General features: G+C 41.9%; 1 protein-coding gene across 6 annotated transcripts in view; it reads left to right on the forward strand.

The window, feature by feature from the left end:
• The window catches only part of CCNY (cyclin Y), a 299400-nt gene that overhangs the window by 263994 nt on the left and 8496 nt on the right, over positions 1 to 26910 (forward strand). For all 6 annotated transcript variants that reach the window (XM_055275153.2, XM_055275152.2, XM_055275151.2 and 3 more), the window contains one exon: positions 16647 to 16813. In XM_055275153.2, the coding sequence (XP_055131128.1) occupies positions 16647 to 16813 (167 nt within the window). The remainder of the gene's footprint in view (positions 1 to 16646; positions 16814 to 26910) is intronic.

The following is a 26910-nucleotide window of genomic DNA, read 5'->3' on the forward strand; positions in this document are numbered from 1 at the left end:
CTCCTCGTACAAGGGTTTTGCACCTGAAGATTCAGCCAACTGCAAATTGAAAATGTGGTTAGGCCTGTGATGGTTGCATCTGTGCTGAACATGTACAGAATTTTCTTCTTGTCATTATTCCCTAAACAAAACAGTATAACCACAATTTACCTAGCATTTACATTGTATTAGGTATTATAACTCATGTAGAGATGATTTAAATATACAAGATGATGTGCATAAGTTATATGAAAATGGCTCTGCCATTTTATATCAGGGACTTGAGCATCCTCAGGTTTTAGTATCCACAGGGGGCCCTGGAACCAACCTTCCACAGATGCTGAGGGTCGCTGTACTTCATTTTGTTTACTCATTCATCAGTTGGTGGACATTTAACTTGTTTCTACTTTCTGGTTATTATGAATACTGCTGCTATGAACATAAGTTTGTGATAAGATTTGTATAAGTTTGTGATGTAGTTTGGCTGTGTCCCCACCCAAATCTCATCTTGAATTGTATGTCCCATAACTCCCATTATTGTGGGAGGGACCTGGTGGGAGATAACTGAAACATGGCAGCAGTTTCCCCCATACTGTTCTTGTGGTTGTGAATAAGTGTTATGAGATCTGATGGGTTTATCAGGGGTTTCCATTTTTGCATCCTTCTTATTTTCTCTTGCTGGCACCATGTAAGAAGTCCCTTTTGCCCTCCGCCATGATTCTGAGGCCTCCCCAGCTATGTGGAATTGCAAGTCCAATTAAACCTCTTTTTTTTTCCCAGTCTCGGATATGTCTTTATCATCAGTGTGAAAATGGACTCATACAGTAAATTGGTAGCAGTAGAGTGGGGTGCTGCTGAAAAGATACCCAAAAATATGGAAGTGACTTTAGAACTGGGTAACAGGCAGAGATTGGAACAGTTTGAAAGGCTCAGAAGAACACAGGAAAATGTGGGAAAATTTGGAACTTCCTAGAGACTTGTTGAATGGCTTTGCCCAAAGTGGTGATAGCAATATGGACAATAAGGTTCAGGCTGAGGTGGCCTTAGATGGAGATGAGGAACTTGTTGGGAACTGGAGCAAAGGTGACTCTTGTTATGTTTTAGCAAAGAAATTGGTGGCATTTTGTCCCTGCAGTAGAGATTTGTGGAACTTTGAACTTGAGAGAGATGATTTAGGGTATCTGGTGGAAGAAATTTCCAAGCAAGAGGTGACTTGGGTGCTGTTAAAGGCATTCAGTTTTATAAGGGAAGCAGAGCATAAAAGTTCACAAAATTTGCAGCCTGACAGTCTGATAGAAAAGAAACACCATTTTCTGAGGAGAAATTCATGCGGGCTGCAGAAATTTGCAGGAGAGAATGTTAATCCCCAAGACAATGGGGAAAATGTCTCCAGGGCATGTCAGAGGTCTTCAGGGCAACCCCTCCCATTACAGGCCTGGAGGTCTAGGAGAAAAGCGTTTTGTAGCCTGGGCCCAGGGTTCCTGTGCTATGTGCAGTCTAGGGACTTGGTGCCGTGCATCCCAGCCACTCCAGTCATAACTAAAAGGGGCCAAGGCACAGCTTGGGCTGTTGCTTCAGAGGGTAGAAGCCCCAAGCCTTGGCACTTTCTGTGTGTCATTGAGCCTGTGGGTGTCCAGAAGTCAAGAATTGAGGTTTGCCTAGATTTCAGAAGATGTATGGAAATGCCTGGATGCCCAGGCAAAAGTTTGCTTCAGGGGCAGGGCCCTCATGGAGAACCTCTGCTAGGACCGTGTGGAAGGGAAATGTGAGGTCAGAGCCCCCACACAGAGTCCCTGCTGGGGCACTGCCTAGTGGAGCTGTGAGAAGAGGGCCACCATGCTCCAGACCCCAGAATGGTAGATCCACCAGCAGCTTGCACTGTGCACCTGGAAAAATTGCAGACACTCAATGCCAGCCTGTGAAAGCAGCCAGGAGGGGGACTATTCCTTGCAAAACCACAGGGGTGGAGCTGCCCAAGACTGTCAGAAGCCACCTTTTGGACCAGCATGACCTGGAGTCAAAGGAGATCATTTTAGAGCTTTAAAATTTGACTGCCCCGCTGGATTTCGGGCTTGCTTGGGCCCTGTAACTTCTTTGTTTTGGCCAATTTTTTCCCTTTGGAATGGCTGTATTTACCCATTACCTGTACCCCCATTGTATCTAGGAAGTAACTAGCTTGCTTTTGATTTTTCAGGCTCATAGGTGGAAGGAACTTGCCTTGTCTTGGATGAGACTTTGGACTGTGGAATTTTGAGTTAATGCTGAAATGAGGGACTGTTAGGAAGGCATGATTGGTTTTGAAATGTGAGGACATGAGATTTGGGAGGGCCTGGGGTGGAATGATACGGTTTGGCTGTGTCCCCACCAAGATCTCATTTTGAATTGTATCTCCCATAAATCCCATTGTTGTGGGAGATAATTGAATCATGGCACTGGTGTCCCCCATACTGTTCTCGTGGTAGTGAATAAGTCTTACGAGATCTGATGGTTTTGTAAAAGGAAACTTCTTTCCCTTGGCTCTCATTCTCTCTCTGCCTGCTGCCATCCGTGTAAGACATGACCTGCTCCTCCTTGCCTTCTGCCATGATTGTGAGGCTTCCCCAGCCATGTGGAACTGTAAGTTCAATTAAACCTTCTTTCTTTCATAGATTGCCCAGTCTCAGGTATGTCTTTATCAGCAGCATGAAAATGGACTGATACAGTTTATATGTGGGCATATGTCTTCATTTCTTTTGCTATATATCTAGAAGTGGAATTGCTGGGTCATATGGTAACTCTGTTTTGAGTAACAGCAGATTGACTGTTTTTCAAAGTGACTGCACAATTTCAGATTTCCTTTGGCAACATAATGAGATTTTCAGTTTCTCCACATCGCATCCTTATCAATGCTTGTTAGTGTCTCTTTTTCATGTTAGCCATTCTAGTGGGTTTGAAGGGTTAGGTCATTGGTTTTATTTGCATTTCCCTGAGGATTAATGACGGTTGAGCATCTTTTCATGTGTTTATTGACCACTTGTATGTTTTCTTTGGAGAAGTATCTATTTACATTCTTTGCCCATTTTAAGAACGGGTTGTCTTTTGGTTGTTGCATTACAGGAGTTCTTTATATGTTCTGGATACAAGTCCTTTGTCAGGTATATGATTCACACACATTTTCTTATCTGTTTTGTCATTTCTTTTTTGTAATGGTATCAGTTTGCAACTTAGGTTTTGATTTTCACGAAGCCCAGTGTATTTCTTTTGTCACTTGTGCTTGTCTAAGAATCATTGCATAACCCATGGTCATGATGATTTACCCCTATATCTTCCTTTAGGAGTTTTATAATTGTAGTTCTTACATTTAGGTCTATCATTAATTTTGAGCTAATTTTTGTGAGTTAGGGGTCCACATTTCGTTCCTGTGCATTTGGATATCCAGTTGTCCCAGTGCTTTTATCCTTTCCCCATTGAACTATCTCATCACCCTTGTCAAAAATCACTTGACCATAAACATGAAGGTTTATTTCTGGGTTTTCAGTTTTGTTCCATTGATCTATATGTGTATCCTTATATCAGTACTACACTGTCTTGATTACCATAGATTTGAAGTTGAAATCGGAAAGTATGAGTCTCCAGCGTTTTCTCTCTCAGTGTTGTTTTGGCCATGCTATCCATGATCCTTGCATTTCCCTATGAACATTAGAATTAGCTTGTCAATTTCTGTCAGCACCTACCACCTCAAAAATTTTGGGATTTTAGTAGGAATTGCATTGAATATGTAGATCAGTTTGGGAAGTATTGCAGTCTTAGCAATGTTAAGCATTCAAATCTCTTCTAACATGGAATATCTTTCTATTTATTTAGATTTTCTTTCATTTTGTCAATGTTTTTCTATAGTTTTCAATATACAAATCTTATACTTCTTTTGTTAAATTTATTCCTAGGGGGCCGGGTGCGGTGTCTCACGCCTGTAATCCCAGCAGTTTAGGAGGCTGAGGAGGGCGGGTCACGAGGTCAAGAGATCGAGACCATCCTGGCCAATATGGTGAAACGCCATCTCTACTAAAAACACAAAAATTAGCTGGGTGTGGTGACATGCACCTGTAGTCCCAGCTACTCGGGAGGCTGAGGCAGGAGAATCGCTTGGGAGGCGGAGGTTGCAGTGAGCCAAGATTGCGTCACTGCACTCCAGCCTGGTGACAGAGTGAGACTCCGTCTCAAAAAAGAAAAGAAAATTTATTCCTAAGTATTTAACTCTTTTTCATGCCATTATAAATTGAATTGTTTTCTTAATTTCATTTTTGGTGGTTTATTGCTAGACTATAGAAATACAATTTATTTTTGTAGATTGATCTTGTACCCTGCCACATTGCTGAATTCATTTATTCTAATAATTTTTTTAGTAGATTCTTTAGAATGTTACATGGGAAGATCACCTGCAAGTAGAGATAGTTTTACTTCTTCCTTTTCATTACGGATGCCTTTTATTTAGTTTTCTTGCCTAGTTGCCATAGTTATTACCTCTAGTAAAGTGTTGAATAGAAGTATCACGAGTGCACATCCTTGTCTTGTTATTGGTATTAGGTGTGAAGCTTTCCATTCTTTTCCATTAAATGTGCTGTGTGCTGTGAGTTTTTTGTAGATGTCCTTTATCAGATTGAGGAAGTTTCCTTTTATTCTTAATTTGTGTAGTGTTTTTATTTTGAAAGGAAATTAGATTCTGTTAAATGCTTTTCTGCGTCTATTGTGATTGATCATGTAGTTTTTGTCTTTTGTTCTATTAATATGTTAAATCAACCCCGCATTCCTGGGATAATTCCCAGTTGGTCATGGTGTATAATTCTTTTTATATGTCGCTGGACTCAGCTTGCTAGTCTTTTGTTGATAATTACATCCATATTTGTAAGGAATTTGGTCTTATGATAGCTTTGGTTTTGGTATCAGGGTAATAGTAGCCTCATAGAACAACAAATTGAGAAATATTCCTTCTACTTCTTTTTTTTTTTTGAAGAGTTTGTGAAAGGTTGGTATTCTCATTTAAATGTTTGGTAGAATTTATCACTGAAGCCATGTTGGTCAGGGTTTTTCTGTGTTGGAAGTTTCTACTTTACTAATCAGTCTCTGCTTTTTTCTTATAGGTCTATTCAGGTTATCTCTTCTTGAGTCAGTTGCAGTAGTTTGTGTTTTTCTAGGAATTTGTCCATTTCATCAGCATTATCCAATTTGTTGTCATGCATTTGTTCCAAGTATTCCTTTATGATTCTTTTTTATTTCTGTAAAGTCTATAATGTCCTCTGTTTTGTTTCTGATTTTACTCATTTGAGCCATCTCTCTTTTTCTTGGTTGGTCTGCCTTCAGGTTTTTGAATTTTGTTGTTTTTTCCAAGGAATCAACTTTCAGTTTCATAGATTTTTCTCTCGTTTTAGTATTTCTATTTCATTTCTTTCCACTTTAATCTTAATTACTTCCTTCCTTCTACTTACCTTAGTTTCAGTTTGCTCTTCTAGTTGCTTAATGTGGAAGGTTAGGTTATTGATTTGAGATTTTTTTTTAATACAGGCGTCTACAGTTATGAATTTCTAAGCTTTAGTTGCATTGCATAAGTTTTGCTGGGTTATACTTTCATTTCCATAGATGTATTTTTTAAATAAACTTTTGTTTTAAATTACTTTTAGATTTACATAAAAATTGTGAAGAAAGCAGAGTTCCTATAAATCCCACATCCAGTTTATTTTTAACATTTATAATATTATAAAATTATATGATATAATGTACATAATTGAGTATCTTAGTGTGATCTATTTGTTACACCTAATGAACTGATGCTGTTATATTATTATTCTAACTATTAGTTTTGAGACGGATCTCATTCTGTTGCCCTGGCTAAAGTGCATTGGCACCATTCATGGCTCTCTGCAGCCTCAAACTCCTGTGCTCAAGTGATCCTGTCCCTGCAGCCTCCTGAGTAGCTGGAACTACAGCTGTGCACCTTCAAACTTGCTTAATTTTTAAAAATATTTTGTAGATACTGGGTCTTGCTGTGTTGCCCAGGCCAGCTTTGAACTCCTGTCCTCAAGTGACTCTTCCTCCTCGGCCTCCCAGAGTGCTAGAATTACAGGTGTGAACCACCATACCTGCCCATATATTATTATTAACTGAAGTTCATTTTTACTCCAGTTTACTTAGTTTTTACCCAGCATCCCTTTTCTTCTTTAGGATCCCATCCAGGACAGCATCTTGTATCTAGTTGTCATTACCAAGCATCCCTTTTCTTCTTTAGGATCCCATCCAGGACACCAAGTTGTATCTAGTTGTCATTATCCAGTATCCCTTTTCTTCTTTAGGATCCCATCCAGGACACCGTATTGTATTTAGTTGTTGTAACCCAGCATCCCTTTTCTTCTTTAGGATCCCATCCAGGACACCATATTGTATCTAGTTGCCGTGTCTCCCAAGTCTCCTCTTGGCTGTGATAGTTTCTCAGGCTTTCCTTGTTTTTGACGATCTTGACAGTTTTGAGGAGTGCTGGCTAGTTTTTTTGTAGAATGTCCCTAACTTGGGATTTGTCTGATGTTTTTGTCATGATTAGACTGGGATTATATGTTTTTTTGGAGGAAAATAACAAAGGTAAAGCACCATTCTTATCACATCACATCAAAGGTACATTTGATCAACATGACTCATGACTGTTGATGATAACCTTGATCCCTGGCTGAGGTTGTGTTTGTCAGGTTTCTCTGCTTTGTAGTCACTCTTTTTCTCCACTTTCTGTACTGTGTGTCCTTGGAATGAGGTCACTCTGTGCAGCCCACACTTATGCAGGCAGTTGTGTTCCACCTGCCTACGTGATGCATTCTGAGAAGAGTGCTTGTTATATCAGCCTGTCAGGACCACTGGTTATGCCAAGTGGGGTTGGGTCTCAGCCTGGGGAAGGCCTTGGCAGGGCCCAGCCATTGCTGCACGGCTGTCCGATGCCTGCCATTCAACCCCTGAACTGCAGCCTCCAAATCCCTTCTCAGAGTCTGGTGCTCTGATGGTGAAGTGACTGTGGAATCAATTGAGTCTGACCCTGAAAGACTTCTTTTATGGGTCACTTTTAATAGATTCTGAGGAATTCAAAAGCTGTTATTCAGGTGGCATCTATTCAGTGATGAGTCCAGACATATTCAGTTGTTCCTCCAATTGCTAACAAATAATAAGTGGTGGTCAAGTCACTCGTTATCTAAACTTAGTGAGAGGGAGTCTAAGAGTTGCCATGCTAATGCAAATTCAGTAAAGTTAAAGGCAAGTGCAATACAAATTATGTTCATCTTAGCGCACACCACTGCCCAAGATTTCATAAACAGATACCTCAACTTGTTAGATCTACTCTTTTCCATCTGTTTCATTTTTAAAAAAATTTCAGTAAAGAATGCTGTTCATAATCTTGTATATTTGTTTAAAACCCCACTAATTGGGGGCAGCCTGCCATTTGTAATACTGTGTGTGTTGGGAGTCCCCGAGACCACCTCAGGTTTGATTATTCACTAAAAGGACTCACAGGACCCAGCATATAGTTCTACAGCTATGACATACTACAATGTCAGGGTACAATGCAAAATCAGCAAAAAGGGGAGGGCCCATGGGGCGAAGTCTGAAGGAAAAAGAGTCCTCTCCCAGTGGAGTCATACAGGACACAGTTGATCCCCCGGCAATGAGTTGTAACAATACGGTCATGTGCCACATAATGGTGTTTCAGTCAATGACGGACCACATATATGACATTTGTCCAGAAGATTATAGTGGAGCTCAGAAATTCCTGTCGCCTAGTGACGTCATAACATCCTAGTGTATCCTAGGTTTCAGGTGTTTGTGGTGATGCTGATATAAGCAAACCTGTGCTGTCAGACATGTAAAAGTCTAGTATGTGCACGGTACATATAATACTTGATAATAAACGACTCTGTTACTGTTTTATGTGTTTACTATACTATACTTTTTATTCTTACTTTAGAAGGTACTCCTTCTACTTATTAAAAAAAAAAAAAAAAGAAGTTAACTGTGAAACAGCCTTAGGCAGGTCCTTCAGGAGGTGTTCTGGAAGCAGGCAGGAGACCACTGCTTTGTGTGTATTATTGCCTCTGGAGACCTGGCAGTGGGGCAAGAAGTGGAGGCGGAAAACAGCGATACTGATCATCCTCACTCTGTGTAGGTCTAGGCTAATGTGTGTTGATGTCTTAGTTTTTAACAAAAAAGTTTAGAAATTAAAAACTAACTTAAATATAAAATAGCTTGTAGAATAAGGATATAAAGAGAGAAAATATTTTTGTACAGCTATATAATGTGTGTTTTTATCTAAGCGTTACTACAAAAGAGTCCAAAGTTTAAAAAATTTTTAAAGTTACAGTAAGCTAAGGTTAATTTATTATTACAGAAAATCTTTTTCATAAATTTAATAGAGCCTAAATGTACAGCATTTATCAAGTCCACAGTAGTGTACAGTAATGCCCTACGATTCACATTCACTCACCACTCACTCATCCAGAGCAACTTCCAGTCCTGCAAGCTCCATTTACTGTAAGTGCCCTGTACAGGTGGACCATTTTTATCTTCAATACCATATTTTTATGGTACTTTTTCTTTGTTTAGATATATTTAGATACACAAATACTCATCATTGTGTTCCAATTACCAACAGTATTCAGTACAGTCACATGCTGTACAGGTTTGCAGCCTTGGAGCAATAGGTCATACCACACAGCCTAGGTTTGTAGTAGGCCATAACACCTGCTTTTGTGTAAGTGCACTCTATGGTATTCCCACAAGGATCGAATTGCCTAATGAAGCATTTTTCAGAATGTACCCATTGTTAAATGACATATGACTATACTTCTAAGATGTTGTCCACCAGCAAAGCCCATTAGAGACAGCACCCAAGGTTTGTATTGAGTGTTGGTTATGCAGACATCCTCCGTTTAGCACATGTCAAAATTCCAGAGTCCCAGAAGGAAAGCAGGCTCAGCATAAACCACCTTGTTTGTACACCTTGTGTGCATAGTGAGCTGCTCTTACCTGTCCTGGGAATGCTAGGAGCCCTCCTGAAATGGACACTGTCAAATGCCAACTGAGGTCAGCCCCAGAAGCAGCCTGTTCTGAGCATGGCAGTCTCAGGCTTGTTGTGTTCACTCTTTGCTGCACACTGTGCTGTTTTGTTCTTTCTTTTCTGCTTATATACATTTTTAGGTAGATGATCAGGATCATTTCCTGGGCTGCAAAGGCCTCCTTTTAGAGGGCAGAGGGGGTTGTTACTGATGGCAAATGCTAAGCAAGCTTGTGTTCATGTGTGCATGCATGTACACTCAGTAACATTTGAAAATCACAACATGACTAATCCTTGCCATGTAGAAATGAGGGGCTGGGGCCTTCCAGTGTTCAAAGAAACCCAGACTTATTTTTGAATGTTCCCTGTTGTTAGCTGGGATTTTTAAAAGAATCTCCAAGCCAAACGAAACCTGTCTGTGAGCTACTCCCAGCCTGTGGATCGCCAGCTTTGCTTCAGGTGGGAGGGAGCCATCAAGGTCTTTAGACAGATATTTTGTTAATTCCCTGGGGCTGCCAGAACATTGTACTGCACACTGGGTGTCTTCAACACCAGAACTTCATTGTCTCCCAGTCCTGGAGGCCAGAAATCTGAAATCAAGGCACTGGCCGGGTTAGTTCCAAGGGCTGTGGAGGAAGATTCTGTTCCAGGCCTCTCTCTGACATATTACAATGTGTGGGTGCCCAGCCTCATGCTCACGCAGCGTTCTCCTGTGTGCATGTCTGTCTCCAAGTTTCCCCTTAATGTAAGGGCCCCAATCATATTGTATTAGGTCCTGCCCTAATGACCTCATTTTAACTCCACTACCTCTGTAAAGGCCTTGTCTCCAAATAAGGCCTTATTCTGAGGCACTTGGGGTTAGGACTTCAACAACGCATTTTGGAAGAGGGGACACACTATAACCCATATCCACAGGATACCAACAGAATCATGTAAGATTTGTATTAAGATCTCTCCAGGGGTACCAGCAAGGAGGTTATTGCTGTAGTTTAGGGTAAAGATTATACTTTATATTAATTTATTAACTTATATTCATAATATAAATGTATATTCCAGGCTATTGGAAAATCTTCCAGCATCAGGTACAAAAAGAATCCAAATGTGAAACTGGCAGAAATTTTATAAACAGAAAATAATAATTACTCCTTTAAAATAATTTTTGTTGGCCACAAAAGTGGTAATTTATGGAGCATTGCTGAATACAGGGAGTTTAGGTAGTTACCCCCATTCCCCCCAAATAGTATGTTTATGAGATGGCACTCTGGAATTAGGGTATAATTAAGAATGGAATGAAGCTACCAACTCACTTCACAGTCTTCACCGGTATGATTTCAACCTCAGCCGTGTTGGAACATGCTCTAATCATCCAAACCAAACAGCTGAAAGATGGCAGGATTAAAGTCCGGAAGGAAATTATATCTGGTACAGATTCAGACAATTAACTGGCCTAGTATTACTCTTTAAAATCGGATTGGAATAATTTCAGCATCATTGGGATCTCATTTGCATATATCCTCAATTCCGCAAGTTTTGTTTGATGCCCTCCAAATGCCTCTGAACAGCTTTGTGATGTGCAGTCAGCTGATGCCTCTTTGTAGCTCCATAGTTGCTCATTAACCTGTGGTTTCAAGAGAGACTTCTTAGGATAGTCATTCTCATGAATTAAATCTGAAAACATAATTGAGTAAGAGTGACCTGTTAGCAATGGTCGTGGGATATTGTTTAGAAAAATCAACCGTGTATTATTTTACTTGGCAGAGAGTTAAAATATCCAAGTGGAAGTTTACTAAAGAAGTTGCAGCTGACCCTTGACTATAGTTTTATTGGCAAGTTTTGCTAAATTACATATTTTTAAGTCGAGCTTACCATGAATGCCTTATCTCCCCAATGTAGCAACTGCTTTCCCTCTGTTACAGGATGTATTGTGTTGTCTGATTGCTTCAGTTAGCCGTAATGGAATATCACACCTGGTTCATGACTGTTTGTTTTTTTTCCCAAACATTAAGTATTCTCTTAAATATTACTAATAGAGTTATTAATATTCATCAACTAAGGTAAGTTACAAAGTCAGAAGAAAATGTAGTCAGCTTTTTGTACTGAGCCAGTGAGCACTGACCTCTGTGAAGAGCTTGGGAGGTTCAAGCGCCTCATGTCTGTAAAGGAGTGGAATCTCCGGGATCTGGGTGAAGATTGAGTCACAGTCTTCTTTTTCTGCTGCTTTAACGATCTGGAGGTTTGCTTAGGTCCAGTCCCCGTTTTCTGCTCTCAGCACAGTGGTATTGCACATTTTCCGGTTGTCTCTTTGTTGGAGAGCGAGAGGAGTTTGTCATCAGCCTTTGTAAAATATGCAGCCTGGGGCCTTAAGGTCAGTGCCAGCTCGAATTCCACGGAGCCTCACCTAGATCTTTATCTGAAGAGTTATGATGTTCACACAGAGAACAATTATGATCTAAAACATTAGCTTATTCTTTCTGTTCAAACTTAATATAATAAATGCCGTTAAAAATTAAAATCTCCAAAAATTGATAAGGTTATTCAGCTCTCTTGAGTGACTTTCTTTTTTCCACCAACAGTTGTCACACTCAAATGCTATTGTTGAGTGAAGGACACTTGGAAACCCTTACAAAGGCCTTTCCAGTGCAGTTACAATGCCGTGTGCTTCATGACTTCCTGGGCCTTATTTGAAGATCTCTTTGGCTTCCCGTGTGCCTATAGCTGCCTCCTCTGAACTTTGTTGTTCACCACTGCTCCTGTCTCACAAGCCAAGGACTCAGTTTTCGTTAATTCACTATGCCTTGTTGATGCGGTTCTCTTTCCTGAATGCCATTATTTGTGGTCGTTTTACTAGTGAATCACTCGTATGTAGTCCCGCCGACTTCCGTTGGGCTGGAAATCTGCCCTTCCATAGCTCTTTCAGGAGCCTGCCGGAGCCCTGTGTGGATGCGGCCCCTTGTCGTCCCTGCAGGACCCCATGTGTCCATGAAGCATTCAGGGAGCACGCTCTGCCGGCCCCTGGGCTAGATGCCGCGCATACTGGGGATGAGATGAGGGTTTATTCAGGCTTCCTATCCAGGGAAGAGGCCCTTACACTACGCTGAGATAAATGCAGCACTGGGAGCAAGCAGAGGGTCACCCAACTAATTTGGGAAGGTCAAGGTGGACTTTGCCTATAATGGTTTTCCATTTTATTATCAGTATACTTAGAACCTCTTACTACAGCTTATTGGCTATTTGTGTCTGGGATTTGAAACATGTTATTCCACTTGACCCATGAACAACTCCAGGGTTAGAGGCATGGAACCCTGCACAGTTGAAAATCCACATGTAACTTTTGACCCCTTGAAACTTAATAGCCTACTGTTGACTGAAAGCCTTACCTTCAACATAAACATTTGGTTATTATTTATTTTGCATGTTATATGTATACTATACTGTATTCTAACAGTGAAGTAAGCCAGAGAAAAGAAATATTAAGAAAATAAGGACAAATATATATACATATATATAAATATATATAAATAAATATATATATGTATATATATATTTTATGAAATGGAGTCTCACTGTGTCATCCTGGTTGGAGTGCAGTTTCGCAATCTTGGCTCACTGCAGCCTCCGCCTCCCGGGTTCAAGCAGTTCTCCTGCCTCAGCCTCCCAAGTAGCTGGGACCACAGGCGCGCACACCATGCCTAGCTAATTTTTGTATTTTTAGTAGAGACGGGGTTTCACCATGTTGGCCAGGATGGTCTCGATCTCCTGACCTCATTATCTGCCCACCTTGCCTCCCGACGTGCTGGGATTACAGGCTTGAGCCGCCACACCTGGCCAAGAAAATATATTTCCCATTCATTAAGTGGAAGTGGATCATCATAAAGGTTGTCATCCTGGTCGTTTTCGTGTTGAGTAGGCTGAGGAGGAGAGGAGGGGTTGATCTTGCTGCCTCTGGGGCTGTGGAGGCGAAAGAGGTGGAGAAGGTGGAAGGGAGGCAGGAGAGGCAGGTGCATTCAGTGTAACTTACCGAAAAAATCTGCGTATTAGTGGATCCACACAGCTCGAACCTGTGTTGTTCAGGGGTCAACCGTACTTTCTTTTTAGGATTTTTACTTTGTCTTCAGTACAGTGCCCTGATCCATTCTAAGGAACATCTGATAAGTAAGCCATAAAAATCCAAGTTTTTAAGATTTAAAAAACTGCTGTTTCATTAGTAAAGCACTGAACACAGAAAAGTAATCTGAACACAGAACAATAATCTTTTTAAGCAAGAAACCATTAGTCATGGATGTTTTCATTCAGCAAACAGTTGGGTGCCAACTCCGCCCCCCTCCCACCCCTCATCATGCCAAACCCCTTCTCTCGAAGAGGCAGAGAAGAGTCTGACCTGCCCCTCCCCACCCCACCAGTTTCTCAGGGGCTTCATAGCTGCACCTGGCAAAATAAGCCACAAGGAAGCTTCTGGTTGCTTTGGGGAGCATTAGACCCTCTCACTCTGTCTGTGGTTTAGGGATGAGGGGTGGGGGGCTCTGCAGAGTAGCTGGTCAAGCCATGTGACCCTGTGCTGTATGCGACCCTGTGCTGCTCATGGTTCGTGACCCTACACTGCTCGTGACCTTGCGCTGCTCATGGCCCATGACCCTGCACTGCTCGTGACCCTGCGCTGCTCATGGCCCATGACCCTGCACTGCTCGTGACCCTGCGCTGCTCATGGCCCATGACCCTGCACTGCTCGTGACCCTGTGCTGCTCATGGCCCATGACCCTACACTGCTCATGACCCTGCACTGCTCATGGCTCATGACCCTACACTGCTCGTGACCAAGCTGCTCATGGCCCATGACCCTACACTGTTCATGACCCTGCACTGCTCATGGCCCATGACCCTACACTGTTCATGACCCTGCGCTGCTCATGGCTTATGACCCTACACTGCTCATGACCCTGTGCTGCTCGCTGATGGTCTTTTTATCCTTAATTTGCCCAGAGTTTTGCTTCCATTAAGGATTGTTCCTCCGTCCCCCTCTTCCACCCTGTCTTCCCTCCCCACTCCTTTTGTCCCTCTACCCTTACTCCCTTGCCCTTCTCTCCCTGGCTTCCTCCTTGCTGAATCCCCCATGCCTGCTGCTTCTCCTCCCCCTCCACCTGCACAGTCACTGCCTCTAGAGTCCTTACTCCTCCAATTTAATGTTTTATTGTGCAAGAGGCCACTTCAGTTTCCTTCTCAAATGCCCCGTATGATGCTGTAAGCCTAGTTTAGGCACTTGCAAACAGCTTTGCCTTAGAAGTTCTTTTCCAAACTATTACAAGACTCAAACGAACACCACATACCAGGTTTTACTCCCCACTCTTCTTTGTTACCCCTTCATCCTGTCTCCAGGCCTTAAAATGGAAGGGGCCCTCCAGTCTCAGGCACACCAGCCCCTCCCTTTCTTAGTTCTGAAGCCTCCCCCGGGTCCTTTGTCCCTGGCTTTGCTCTGTCTGCCTATCACAGACTCTCAAACTGGCACCCCAGTGCTGTTTTCTTGGAGCTTCAGACCTGCATGTTCACTACTTATGTGGCATCCACTGGGACATTTCAAGACAGAAAATGTCCAGAGTCAGGCCTGCGATCTTTTACCAACCTCTTCCTCCCCAGTGCACCCTGTCCCAGAGAACAGCACCTACTTAGCTGTGCAAGCCGGGAGCTGGGGTTCTTCCAGAGCAGCCCACCTTCTATGATTGTTGGTCATGATGAATGTTGGCCCCTTCACAGGCCTTGTGCATTCGCATCCCATAAGAGACCTCTCCCAATCAGTGTTAATTACCCTTTTTCTCAAGAACTTCCTAAAGTTCAGCCGCCTCCTCAAAGACATCCTAATGAAGTAACAGGTGTGAATTCTTCCTTTTTTTAAAAAACAAAACAAAACAAAACAAAAAAAACCTTTCCCATTCCATTTGGGACTGTTGGTATCATTTAACTGAAAATAATCTATTTTATTTATGTGTAAACATTTTCCTTTCCACATGTGCCTTTTTTGCGTTTTGTAATATTTAAGACTTTATGGACATTATACACTATGAATAATTATAACATTAATGGGTTTTATCTGCAAGTTCTTAAAAAAAGCATGGATGATGTCTGTTTAATTTTATTTTTTTTTCTGTTACATTTTCACTTTGCAAATGCATTTGATAAAAACTGTAGTAGTAATTTCATAGTTCAGAGAAGTGTAAGACGTACTATCAATAATAAACAGAGTTTTACTATGGGAAACTAAAAAAGACATTCTTACCTCGTGGCCCAGCTTAATGGGCTTTGTAGATATTTCTGATGTCTGTCTTCAACCTAAACTCTGTCAGTTTAGAAATCCTGTATTACTTGATTTTATTTTCCAATCATTTTAATGATTTAAAAATAGGTATATAAAATCATAATCACAGTGATATACGACTTCACACCCGTTAGGATGACTATTACCAAAACAAAACAGAAAATAAGAAGCGTTAGGGAGGATGTAGAGAAATTGGAATCCTTGTGCATTGCCGAAATGTGAAATGGTGCATACTGTGGAAAATGATATGGCAGCTCCTCAAAAACTGAACATAGGATTACCCTATGATCCAGCAATTCCACCTCTGGGTATGTACCCAAAGGAATCAAAAGCACGGATTCAAACAGATATTTGTACACCAGTGTTCATAGCTACATTGTTCACAATAGCCACACGGAGGAACAGCTCAAATGTTCATTGACAGATGAATGGATAAACACGATGGGTATATGCATACAGTTGAATATTATTCAGCCTTAAAAGGGAAGTTCTGACCCATGCCACAACATGGGTGAACCTTGGGGACATTATGCGAAGTGATAATAAGCCAGACAGAAAAGGATGAATATTTTATGATTCTACCAATATGATGTGCCAAGAATAGTCAGATTCATAGAGAATGGTGGTTGCCCGGAGCTGCGGAGAGGGAGGAGGTGGGGAGTTATTATTTAACGGGTGTAGAGTTTCAGTTTGGGAAGACGATAAAGTTCTGGAGATAGATAGTGGTGATGGTTGCACAGCAGTGTGTCAGGTGAATGTAGTAACCACCACACTGCAGAAACAACACAACAATGTGAATGTACCTTAATGCCGCTGAACTGAAAATGGTTAAATGGTAAATTATATGTTGTGTATATTTTACCACAGTAATTAAAAGATAGGCTTATCAACAACCGCATGTATATCTATAGTTATCTCAAAACAAAAAGCTTAATTTTAAAAAACATACAAACAAAAAAAATTGTATTCCTTATACATTATCCTTTCTGTTGGAACATTCATTAACATGTATGGATATCACAGTTGATACAGTGAGAAATTAGCCTGTGCTTCCTGGAATTGTTTCCTCCACAGAGTCTGTTTAAGATCCAGCTGCACCCACACTGTCCACTAATGGAGTGGGACTTTTAGCCCATGTTTCATCAGACTCATTGAGCCCTTTGGCCTTTTAAAAATAAATATGATTGGGTAATAAATTCCCATTTAAAGGTGGATGTGATACATAATATTTTGGCATTTCTTGAGATGTGCTGGTGTTTAGGAGAAAACAAATCACTTAGCTCTGGCATTGTCTTGTCTTCCCAGGTGTACCTTGAAAGACTTTTAACATATGCAGAGATAGATATCTGTCCGGCCAACTGGAAGCGGATTGTTTTAGGGGCGATCCTGCTGGCCTCCAAGGTGTGGGATGACCAGGCTGTATGGAATGTGGATTACTGCCAGATCCTGAAAGACATCACGGTGGAGGACATGTGAGTGGGGGGGCGTCAGAGTCTTGGCCAGACCGTTTGGAAAGAAAGCTGCCTCCTTTTTTAATGGTCTGTATAGCGCAGAATGCATGCATTTGACTGAATGTCTGTTGTGAGCTGTTACAACAGGGGCATGGCTGTGGAATATTACATATGAAAACCTGCATTTCTCATCGTGGATCATGAACAGGTACTGGTAACACCTCCTGGTTTTGTGAAACTGGTTTACGGAAACTATATTGTAGACAAACACTCCTTTAATTAGAAAGGTGTGGTCCAGCACTGATAGCAGCCTGTGATGGTTTATATTTGGGCTTTGTATCTCACTGCAGACTGATCACAGAGAGGTAGTGCCCCCATACAGTCCCTTGTGGGCAATAAGACAATCCAAAAAGCACAAAAGCTAAAATAATTTACATTTTTGTTTAGTTTCACAGAGAAAACATCCACTGCTTTGTCATGTTTTGCAGGTTCAGTTGCTTCAGGTCAGCTTTGTGTCCCTGGGGCTCCCACTTGCAGCATGAACAGGGCTCAGGGAGGGGCATCAGCCTTGGGGGTTGTGGGGACTGAGAGCTGTCTACTCCCCTCACTCTCCGGGCAGTGTCAGGGTTTCTCAGATGGGCCAGTCTTCAACTTAGGTGAGGATTATTAGCAGGACACCTGCAGACTGTTGTCTGGGGGGTCTCTAGGGACTGGGAATCCACGAACTGAGTTCAGAGCCCTTGGGGAAGAAGGAATTGTAGAAAACAATCAGATAGCACTACTTGACTTACAGTTCCTTATCATTTGTAGTCACTTCTGACATTATTGTTGCTAAAACTTTTCTCATACTTTTTGTTTGGCAAACCTCCTCAAGGGGGCTTTAAGCTGGAGGAGGTTACCAGCTCTGTCTCAGTCTACACCCCCATCCCTGCCCCCAGTAATCCTCCAATGCAGGACCTTCCCAGTGCCTGTGACAACTACCACTGCAGGGGCGTCCCTGGGCTGCAGACTCGTGGGCATGTGGGTTCTGCAGCAGCCTAGGGCCCTCCTTGCCTCTGGTTACTGACTCCCCAGGCACCCATTGTTGTGGCACTCTTTGAAGCACTGCTTGTTTATGTTCTTAGGGCATTTGTTACAGAGCCTATTCCTCCTGCAGACCTATAAAATTTCATCCTGTGTCTGTAATTCTTTATTACATAAAGTAAGAAACACATAAAGAAGTTTTTTTTAATCAGAACTATATAGTAAGAAAAATAAAATTCTTGACTATATTTCATGGTGAAAACAGCTACTAAAATAGTTGTCATTCATATCATAAAGGAGGTGGACATTTGGGTGCAAGGTATAAGAAATTCTGGCCTGTTTTCTTTATTAGGGATTATCTTTGCTCAGCTGCTTGGTATCATTTGACACTGAACAGCACATCACATGATGACTTCCTGGCTGTCCGCTCCTGTTAGATGGTACATGACCAGTGACTTGGTTTAGGTGGTGCCCAGGTTCTGTGAGAGCACAGAGGGCCCCCCGACCATGACTAGGTGTGTCCACTTAAAGCCAGAATACCTGATGAAATTAGACTAGGTCTTAAATATTTTGATTTATATCCTAGCTATATTTCCAAAACGAAGTGAGAGACAAACACAAATTGCAGATACCACAGAAGCATGAAAACAAAAGAGAACAGAGAAAAATGACCAGTGAAGAACATTAGAGGTGTGGAGGAGATGCCTTTTGTACTCTTATCCTTAACCCACCAGGTTTAATTCACCAAAATGCCAGCAAACTGAATTTTCATGGAAACTTAAGATCAATGGAAAATCCTCTTAGTTGATTTCAAATTTTGAGGAAATGTTTATAAAATATTTGTCAGGAGGTACACATTGCCCAGTTCATGGATATGTCAGTTGAATCCTCTCAGCAACTCTGTGACCTGTGTACTGATGTCCATGTTACAGATCTGGATACTGAGGCCTAGAGAGGCTCAATAATACTCCAACAAAATAACCAAGTGGGGAGGTTTATCCCCAGCTGATTAAGAAAGGCTCATCTTTCTTAATCCCAGTGACCATTCATTATACAGTAGTCAAATGAAAATGATGTGTACTGGTCCTCAGTTATGAAGATGTTTTAAACATTCATTTTTAATTTTTCCTTCTCCAAATAAAAAGATAGGAGGGTAAAGTAACAGGTCATTTGGAATTCTAGGTACTTAGGTTGTGTTCATTGAAGGTTTAAATTCAAATCAGTAAAACCTAATTACCAGGAATATTTATAATCACAATAACAACAACAGCAGCAGCAGCTATGCTATACTGAGCACTTCCTAGCTCAAAAGAAATGACTTTTCTGTGTTAATTCACATCTCACATTTATCCATGAGGCAGTACTATTATTATTCCCATTTTACAGATGAAAACGAGGCACTGAGAATTAAGTAACTTAGCCCAGGTGACTTGACTAGTAAGTCAGTCACAATTTATGTTTCTTCTCTTCTAAGCAATTGGAGCTACAGTTGTTTCATTTAATGCTTAATTTAAAAAAAACTGTTTTTTGTGAGTCAACTCTTTTTCTACACAGAGAAGTTAAAACAGTTGGCCAGTGTTCATTCAGCTGAAATTAACTTAATATCAAGAATTGTTTTGATAATGATAGCCTTAATGTCTGTTCTTTTGATGGGCAGTCAATACCTTAAACAATTATACATTATAATAAGGTTGGATTTTTTTCAAGTGCAAAATAGTAATAGTTACTGTATTGAATGAAGCTGCTGCTTTACTCCTTAAGATTTTGAAAGAACCAGCACTATGGTTAGTAGAATAGTAGGACTGATGTTAAAATTCTGTTCCATATTTTGTCCAAAGAAAATTGATCATTTTTTAGCCTGTTTTCTGTCTTTTTTGAAAGCTGTTGGTGCCCAGGCTACCCCATTGCCATCTGAGCCACTGGCTGAACCTTAGTGACTCATGCAGCATTTGATCAGTGCCCCACATGCCTGTAGCTGGGCAAAGGAAGGAGGCATTCAGGAAGACCTGATGTTTCTAAAAGGTCTGACCATAAATAGTTCTCCTGAAGAAACTCTGGAGTGCTGCCTTTTTCCACTGCCCTCTGCCAGGCTGGAGAACAGATCATGGGGAAATGCAGCTCAGGCGCCCTGTGCTCCTCTGCTTTCCTTGCAGAGCTCTGAGGACTGAAGGCCCTGAGTAGGCAAAGTTGTAACCTGGCCAGACTGAGTCCTTGCGTGTTCAGATTCTTGCATATTTTATTCTATTGTTTGTTTTGAGAGCCACTGTGATCCATCTACAATATACTGTTTACTCTTTGGTTATATGATTAACACACTGTAAGACTCTATATGTTCTCCGTAGAAAAGGTGATCAAACAATTGCGTATATGGATATTTGGGGAGGAATAGATGCGTTTTCCCCCTGCCAGAAGGTTGGAGGGAGCATGGAGCTTCCTTCTGATAGGAGTAATAGCTGAAAGGATGCTCTGAACCACACATAAATCAGGAATTTATAGTTCCTGATTACGCAGAGGTACTTGGCACGGTTGTGTCTCCATTCCTTGCTGGAGGTGCCAGCCAGTGACCACGATAGTAGAGGTCTTTATGCATTTTGGCTTGTTTATCCCTAGAAGTAGTTTGGAAAATTTTGTATCCCCACTACATTTTTTTTTTTTTAAGACAGAGTTTCACTGTTGTTGCCCAGCTGGAGTCCAATGGCGCGATCTCAGCTCACTGCAGCTTCCGCTTCCCGGGTTCAAGCAATTCTCCTGCCTCAGCCTCCTGAGTAGCTGGGATTATAGGTGCCTGCCATTAGTCCTGACTAATTTTTGGTATTTTTAGTACAGATGGGATTTCACCATGTTGGCCAGGCTGGTCTCAAACTCCTGACCTCAGGTGATCGGCCTGCCTCGGCCTTTGTAGTTGACATTTGAAAATTTTTATCCCAAGTTTTAGTTATTGTAAAGGATGTTATTTGCAATATATTTTATATCGTAGGATTTTAAAGTTAAAAGTATACACTGGAGACTGAATATACCAGAGTAATATGAAACACAATTACCCATTTTCTTAGAGATGAAAATTTTACATTGTTGCTTTTTCTCCTTGAACTCATTATTTTCATTCTAGTTTCCTCACACATTAGCCTCTTCCTCAAAATTCTCCATATCAAAAATATACATTTAAGTCAAAATTGCAGTAGTGTTTTCTGGATGATAATGTTCTAATTTATTAAAAATACTTTCAGGTCTGAGTTGTCATTAGTACACAGTTGATTAAAATATAGACATACTAAAGCTGGGTGCAGTGGCTCACACCTGTAATCCCAACACTTTGGGAGGCCGAGGTGGGTGGATCACTTGAGGTCAGGGGTTCAAGCCAGCCTGGCCAACATGGTGAAATGCCATCTCTACTAAAAATACAAAAAATTAGCTGGTACTGGTGGCGCTCACCTGTAATCCCAGCTACTCAGGAGGCTGAGGCAGGAGAATCGCTTGAGCCCAGGAGGCAGAGGTTGCAGTGAGTCGAGATCGTGCCACTGCACTCCAGCCTTAGCGACAGAGCAAGACTCCATTTTATATATTTTTTTAAAAGTCAGTATAAATTATTAGATATATAAAAAGTAAAGCCTTATAGGAAATAGATTTCTTAATGAGATCAGTAGTTTTTTCTTTCATTAGTTTATATTTTTGTGTATGATGATTATTGAAACCAGGCTGAGCATCAGTTTTATTCCCCTTTCTCTTCTTTTGCCTCTTTGGTGTGAGTTCAGAGCGCATGTTCAGATGAGTAGGTGAAATTTTGAGGAGTTTTATTATAGTAATGTCACTCAAGTCTTAAAACACTTCAAATTATATGCTAAAATTACACAGCCTTCTATTAGTAAAGGCTATTTAAATAAGCCTACCAACCCCCGCTTCAGTTTGTTGAAAGCAAAAACTAGAAACCATCTAAGTAGCCTGTCACTAGAGTCATTCACTTTCCCAGCACCACATGTTGGGATATAGTCCCTTTCCTGGGCTCCTCAGACGGTTTTCCCCCTGAGGCAGTGAACCTTAGTAAGGGTGGGTGAGCAGCCTGCCTTTCCCTCCCAGGGTAGGAGAAAAGCAACTGGAAAAGAAGAAGCCAGAAGGAGAACCTGCACACACAGATTTATTCTCCAGCAAGTCAGTTTTAGAAGAGTGAAATGAAAGTTACAGATCTAGAAATCTGTTTCCTAATGCTGTGTTCTCAAGCATGCTGAGAGACACTTTCTGTACCATAAATTGAATGCATATCCCAGCTTGAAGTCCAGAGTCCCACTGAGTCCTGTAACAGATGCTATTCATGATATGGGCTGAATTGTCTCCTCTAAAATAAATGTGTGAAGTCCTAACCCCCAGACCCTCAGAATGTGACCATATTTGGAGATATATTTTTTAAACAGGAAATTAAATTAAAATGGGGTAATTAGGCTGGGCCCTAATCCAGTATGTCTGATGTCCTCATAAGAAGAGATTAGGACACAGACAACACAGAGGGATGGCCATGTGAGGACACAGAGAAGGTAGCGTCTGCAAGCCAAGGAGAGAGGTCTCAGGAGAAACCAACCCCACTAACACCTTGATCTTGGACTAGTAGCCTCTAGAATTGTGAGAAAATAAATTTTTGTTGTTGAAGCCACCCAATCTGTGGGACTTTGTTACCTGTGTTAGTCTGCAGCCCTAGCCAACTAATACAGATTTTGGTACTGGGAAGTGAGGTGATGCTGTAGCAAATACCTAAAAATGTGGAAGTGGCTTTGAAAGTTGGTAAGGAATAGAGGCAGAAGGAGTTTTGAGGTGCATATTAGAAAAACCCAAGACTGTCTTGAAGGGATTGTTGGTAGAAATGTGGGCATTAAAGGTGATTCTGGTGAAGACTCAGAAAAGAGGACAGCTGTAGAGAATGCCTCTACCATTTTAGATGCATTCACATGTCATCATGAACAGAATGTTGTTGGCAATATGAATGTCCAAGGTGCTTATAGTGAGGTCTCAGAAAGAAGTGAGGAGCATGTTCCTGGGAGCTGGAGGAAAGGTGATCCTTGTTAGAAAGTGGGAAAGACCTGACCAAATAGTGTTCTAGTGTTTTGTGGAAAGTGGAACGTTTAAGAAATGAACGTGGATGTTTTAGCCAAGGAAATATCCATGCACAGTGTGGAAGGCACAGCCTGGTTCCTCTTGTTGCTTGTAGTATACTGTGAGAGGAGAGAGATAAACAGAAGGAGGAATTATTTAGTAACAAGGAACCAAATCTTCTAGCTGAAGATTTAGAAATCTCAAATCTTCTAATCTCAGTCTATCCATATGGCAAAAAAATGAGAAAGTGTGCTCTGGAGGCAACACAAGGGTGATGAGACAGCATTTGCTAAAGAGATTACAGATGTGATGCATGGATCCAGTTGGCCATCTCAGCAGAAGCGCTGCCGGCTTGCACCAAAGGGCCCAGAGACAGGACAGGTGAAGCAAGACTGTCATACTCTGGCATTCACGGGCCAGCAGAACTGTCTGGCATGACGTGTGATATCCTCCAAGGAAAGGGGTGAATGATCCTGAGATGGTACCGAAGCCGGCAAGTCTGCCACTGCCACCGTGGGCCTAGCAGGCACAGCCTGGAGTGAGGCTGTTTCCTCCTTGGCTTCAGGGGGTTAGGCCAAGGCAGGGCTGCCTTCCTGGGGTTGGGTGATGGCGCATCAGCAGAGAGGACTTAAGTCTTCGATCCCTGGAGCTTGCCCTGCTAGATTTCAGGCTTGCTGGACACCGTGACCCCTTTCTTTCTTTTTTTCTTTCTTTTGGAAGGAAAGGGAATGCCTGTCCTATGTCTGTCCTGTGCCTGTGCCGCCATTGTATTTTAGAAGCAGGTCACTGGGTCACAGCTGGAGAGGAATTTTGCCTTAGGATGAATCATACCTCAGGCTTCACCCATACCTGATTCAGAGGAGATTTAGATAGGATTTGGGACTTAGAGATGGAGCGGGCTGTTAGGATGAGGTGAGTGTGTTCTGCATGTAAGATGGACATGAATTCTGAAGGGCACGAAGGCAGTGTTGCGGGGCTGAACTTTGTCCCCCTCAAATTCACATGCAAAGCCTTCCCAACCCCTAGTGTTTGAGAATGTAACCGTGTCTGGAGTTAAGGTTTTTAAAGACCTAATTAAATTAACATTGGTTCATTTGGGTGGGTCCTAACGTAATATGACAGGTGTCCTATAAGAAGAGATCAGAACACAGGGAACAGACAGAGGGATGAGCATGTGAGACTCAGATGGCCACCTGCAGGCTACGGAGAGCAGCCTCAGGAGATATCAGTCTGCTGACAGCTTGGACTTACAGCCACAAACTGTGGGGAAAAAATTCTCGTTGTTTAAGCCCCCTAGCATTTTTGTTACAGCAGCTCTTGCAAACTAATACACCCTGTAAACTTTATTAAAAGAAGGAATGAAATCCACATTCTAGGAGCTGCTGGGGATATCTGTGGACATAGATGCTGGTGGAGCTAGAGGCTCCAAGTGATTTTGTGGCACCTGCACAGTAAAATAGATTTACTATTAGAATTTTTAGAAATGAATGCTTCATTCAGGCTTTCCCAGTAAAACTGTGTGAGCCCAGGAATTGGTGGAATTGGACATCACTCAGCTGAATGGCTAAGGGAAAATCATGACTCCTCGGTAGCCCTTTATGGGAAGAGGAGGCAGCACAAGGCTCACTGGAAGCTGGGGGCCCTGCACCAAGGTAAAGATGAGCAGAGGCACTGCCGGTGAGTTTTCCCAGCATAGCTTCAGAAATAGAGCTGAGATGACACAGCCTGTAGAGCAGGGGCCTGGACAGCCACCCAAGCTGCACTCCCTACCTGCAATGCCTTAGATGAACAATGGGTTCCTTCCACAAATCCCACTTGGGTGTCCCAGAATGGGGGAGGTGCATGCCAGGAGCTTGTCCTTGGCACGCTGTGGAAGTCCCCAAGATCCTAGAATCCTCTTGTTCATCTCCCAAGTGGGAAAAGAGTCAGTGGCTTGGGCCTGAGGGTGGGTGGGAGGCATTTGGGCAGGAGAAGTCTCAGATCTCCTGGGATTGGCTCCATCCTATCAAGGGCTGCCCTGCTGCATTTTTCTATAATCCCATCACTCAGAAAGAATATTGCTAACATTTTTATTATATAGAACTTCCCGGTGTTTACATAGATTTTATTTTTACAAAACTGGGCCCATATTGTACGCGTTGTTTTAAACTTTTTGCCATTTAGCAGTGTGTTAATATGTCATTAGCTGGTCTCAGTTTCCTGGCAGAGGCAAACAACCTGAGCTTTCCCGTGGAGCTCCTGAGCAGGGAGAGGGCTCACAGGTTTCAGATGGAAACCCTTTCAAATGGGGTTTTTTGGTAGTGCTTGTTCTTCTAGGTACCCTTCTTCCTGGCCTCCTGTGTCCCAGCTTCCTGAAGTGACCTTCCTGGTGTTTTTGACCATAGGCTAATCTCCTGCTCAAGAATTATCCAACAGTGAGAACTTGACTTGGAGTCTCCCCATGTACCTTTGGACAGAGGGGTTCTGGCTTGGAAGGCAGCTGACTGTGCAGCTGCGTGTCTGTGGGTGCAGGCTGAAGAACACTGTACGACAAGCGTCACTGAGACTTGCACGCAGAATAGTCAGGGCACCAAGCCATGTGGATAGTCACCAGCGCCAGTCAGATGTTAGCTTCAGGCAGACCTCATGTGGGAAGATGGGGCCAAGGGCTAGCCTTTCTCCCACTCTCACCAACAATCAGTGGTTACAGCATCACAGGCCAGCTTAGAGCAAGAAGTGGCAACCGCTGGGGATGGGGAAAGTACAATGAAATTTCACCGTGCAGAGTTCTGTAGGCAAAAATACCGTTAAAAAAAAAAAATTACACCTTGAAGTTTGTCTATTTCTTGTTTTTGTTTCGCAGTGTTCCCGTGTCATTTTCATGTGTAGACGAATCCAAATAAGGAGAAATCAAGTGACTTGTCCAAGCATTGCATGGCACAGAAGGTCACAGAGAAAGAACTTCAGTTCCTCTGTAGATACCTGGTTTCTGGTGGTGGTTTGTTTTTAAATTGTGGTAAAATGTATGTAGCATAAAATTTATGATTGTAGCCATTTTTAAGTGTATATTTCTGTAGCATTAAGTACATTCATATTGTTGTGCAACCATTACCACCATCCATCTCTAGAACCCTTCATTTTCACAAACTGAAACTCTCCCCCTGTTAAACACTAACCTGTCATTCCTCCTTCCTCCAGCTCCTGGTAATCACTGTCCTACTTTTTGTCTCTATGAACTTGACTACTTTCGGGACCTCACACAAGTGGGATCATACAGTCTGTGTCCTTCTGTGTCCAGCATATTTCACTTGCCAATAATGTCCTCAGGGTTGATCCATGTTGTAGCATGTGTCTGAATTTCCTTTCTTTTTAGGGCTGTATTATATTTCATTGGGGGTCTGTGTCCTGTTTTGTTTATCCACTCATCCACCCATGGACACTTGGGTTGCCTCCACATTGGGCTAGTAACTGGAGGCTGTAAGTGTGGCTGTGCAGATACTTCTTCAAGACTTTGTTTCTCCTTCTTTTGGGAAGTGACCCTAGTTTCTAGAAAAGTGGGCAGCATATTAGATGATTAAAACAGCTCTTTTTACATCATTTTAGAGTTCTATTTTCAAGTTGCTGAGTTGCACCAAATTGGGTTTTTATACAGTGTTGATCTAGTGTGACAAATATTTCTGAAATGTGGTTTTTGTTGATCGACTTGAATATATTTCTTACAATGTTTTACACCAAAACTGTTTCTTCATAGTTATCTAAATGCAGATAGTAAATCCATCAGGCTCATTCTTGGCATCACGTTAGTTTTCTGATAATTTATCACATAGCAAGCTGTCAGTGTCCCTGTAAAAGATGTGCTGCCGCAGTTTGGAAATTCAAGTTTTGGAAATTATTTTTATTTTCTAAATCTTTAGAAAAAATTATTTTCAAAATCTTTAGAAAAAAATTCATTGCTCTAAAATCTATTTCCCCAAAACTTAACCAGAAACTCATGCTTGGAGAAAGTTGTTCTGTTTTCCAGGGAACCCTGGGAAAAT

This window comes from Symphalangus syndactylus, chromosome 4 (genome assembly GCF_028878055.3).
Source record: "Symphalangus syndactylus isolate Jambi chromosome 4, NHGRI_mSymSyn1-v2.1_pri, whole genome shotgun sequence".
Taxonomy (NCBI): Eukaryota; Metazoa; Chordata; class Mammalia; order Primates; family Hylobatidae; genus Symphalangus; species Symphalangus syndactylus.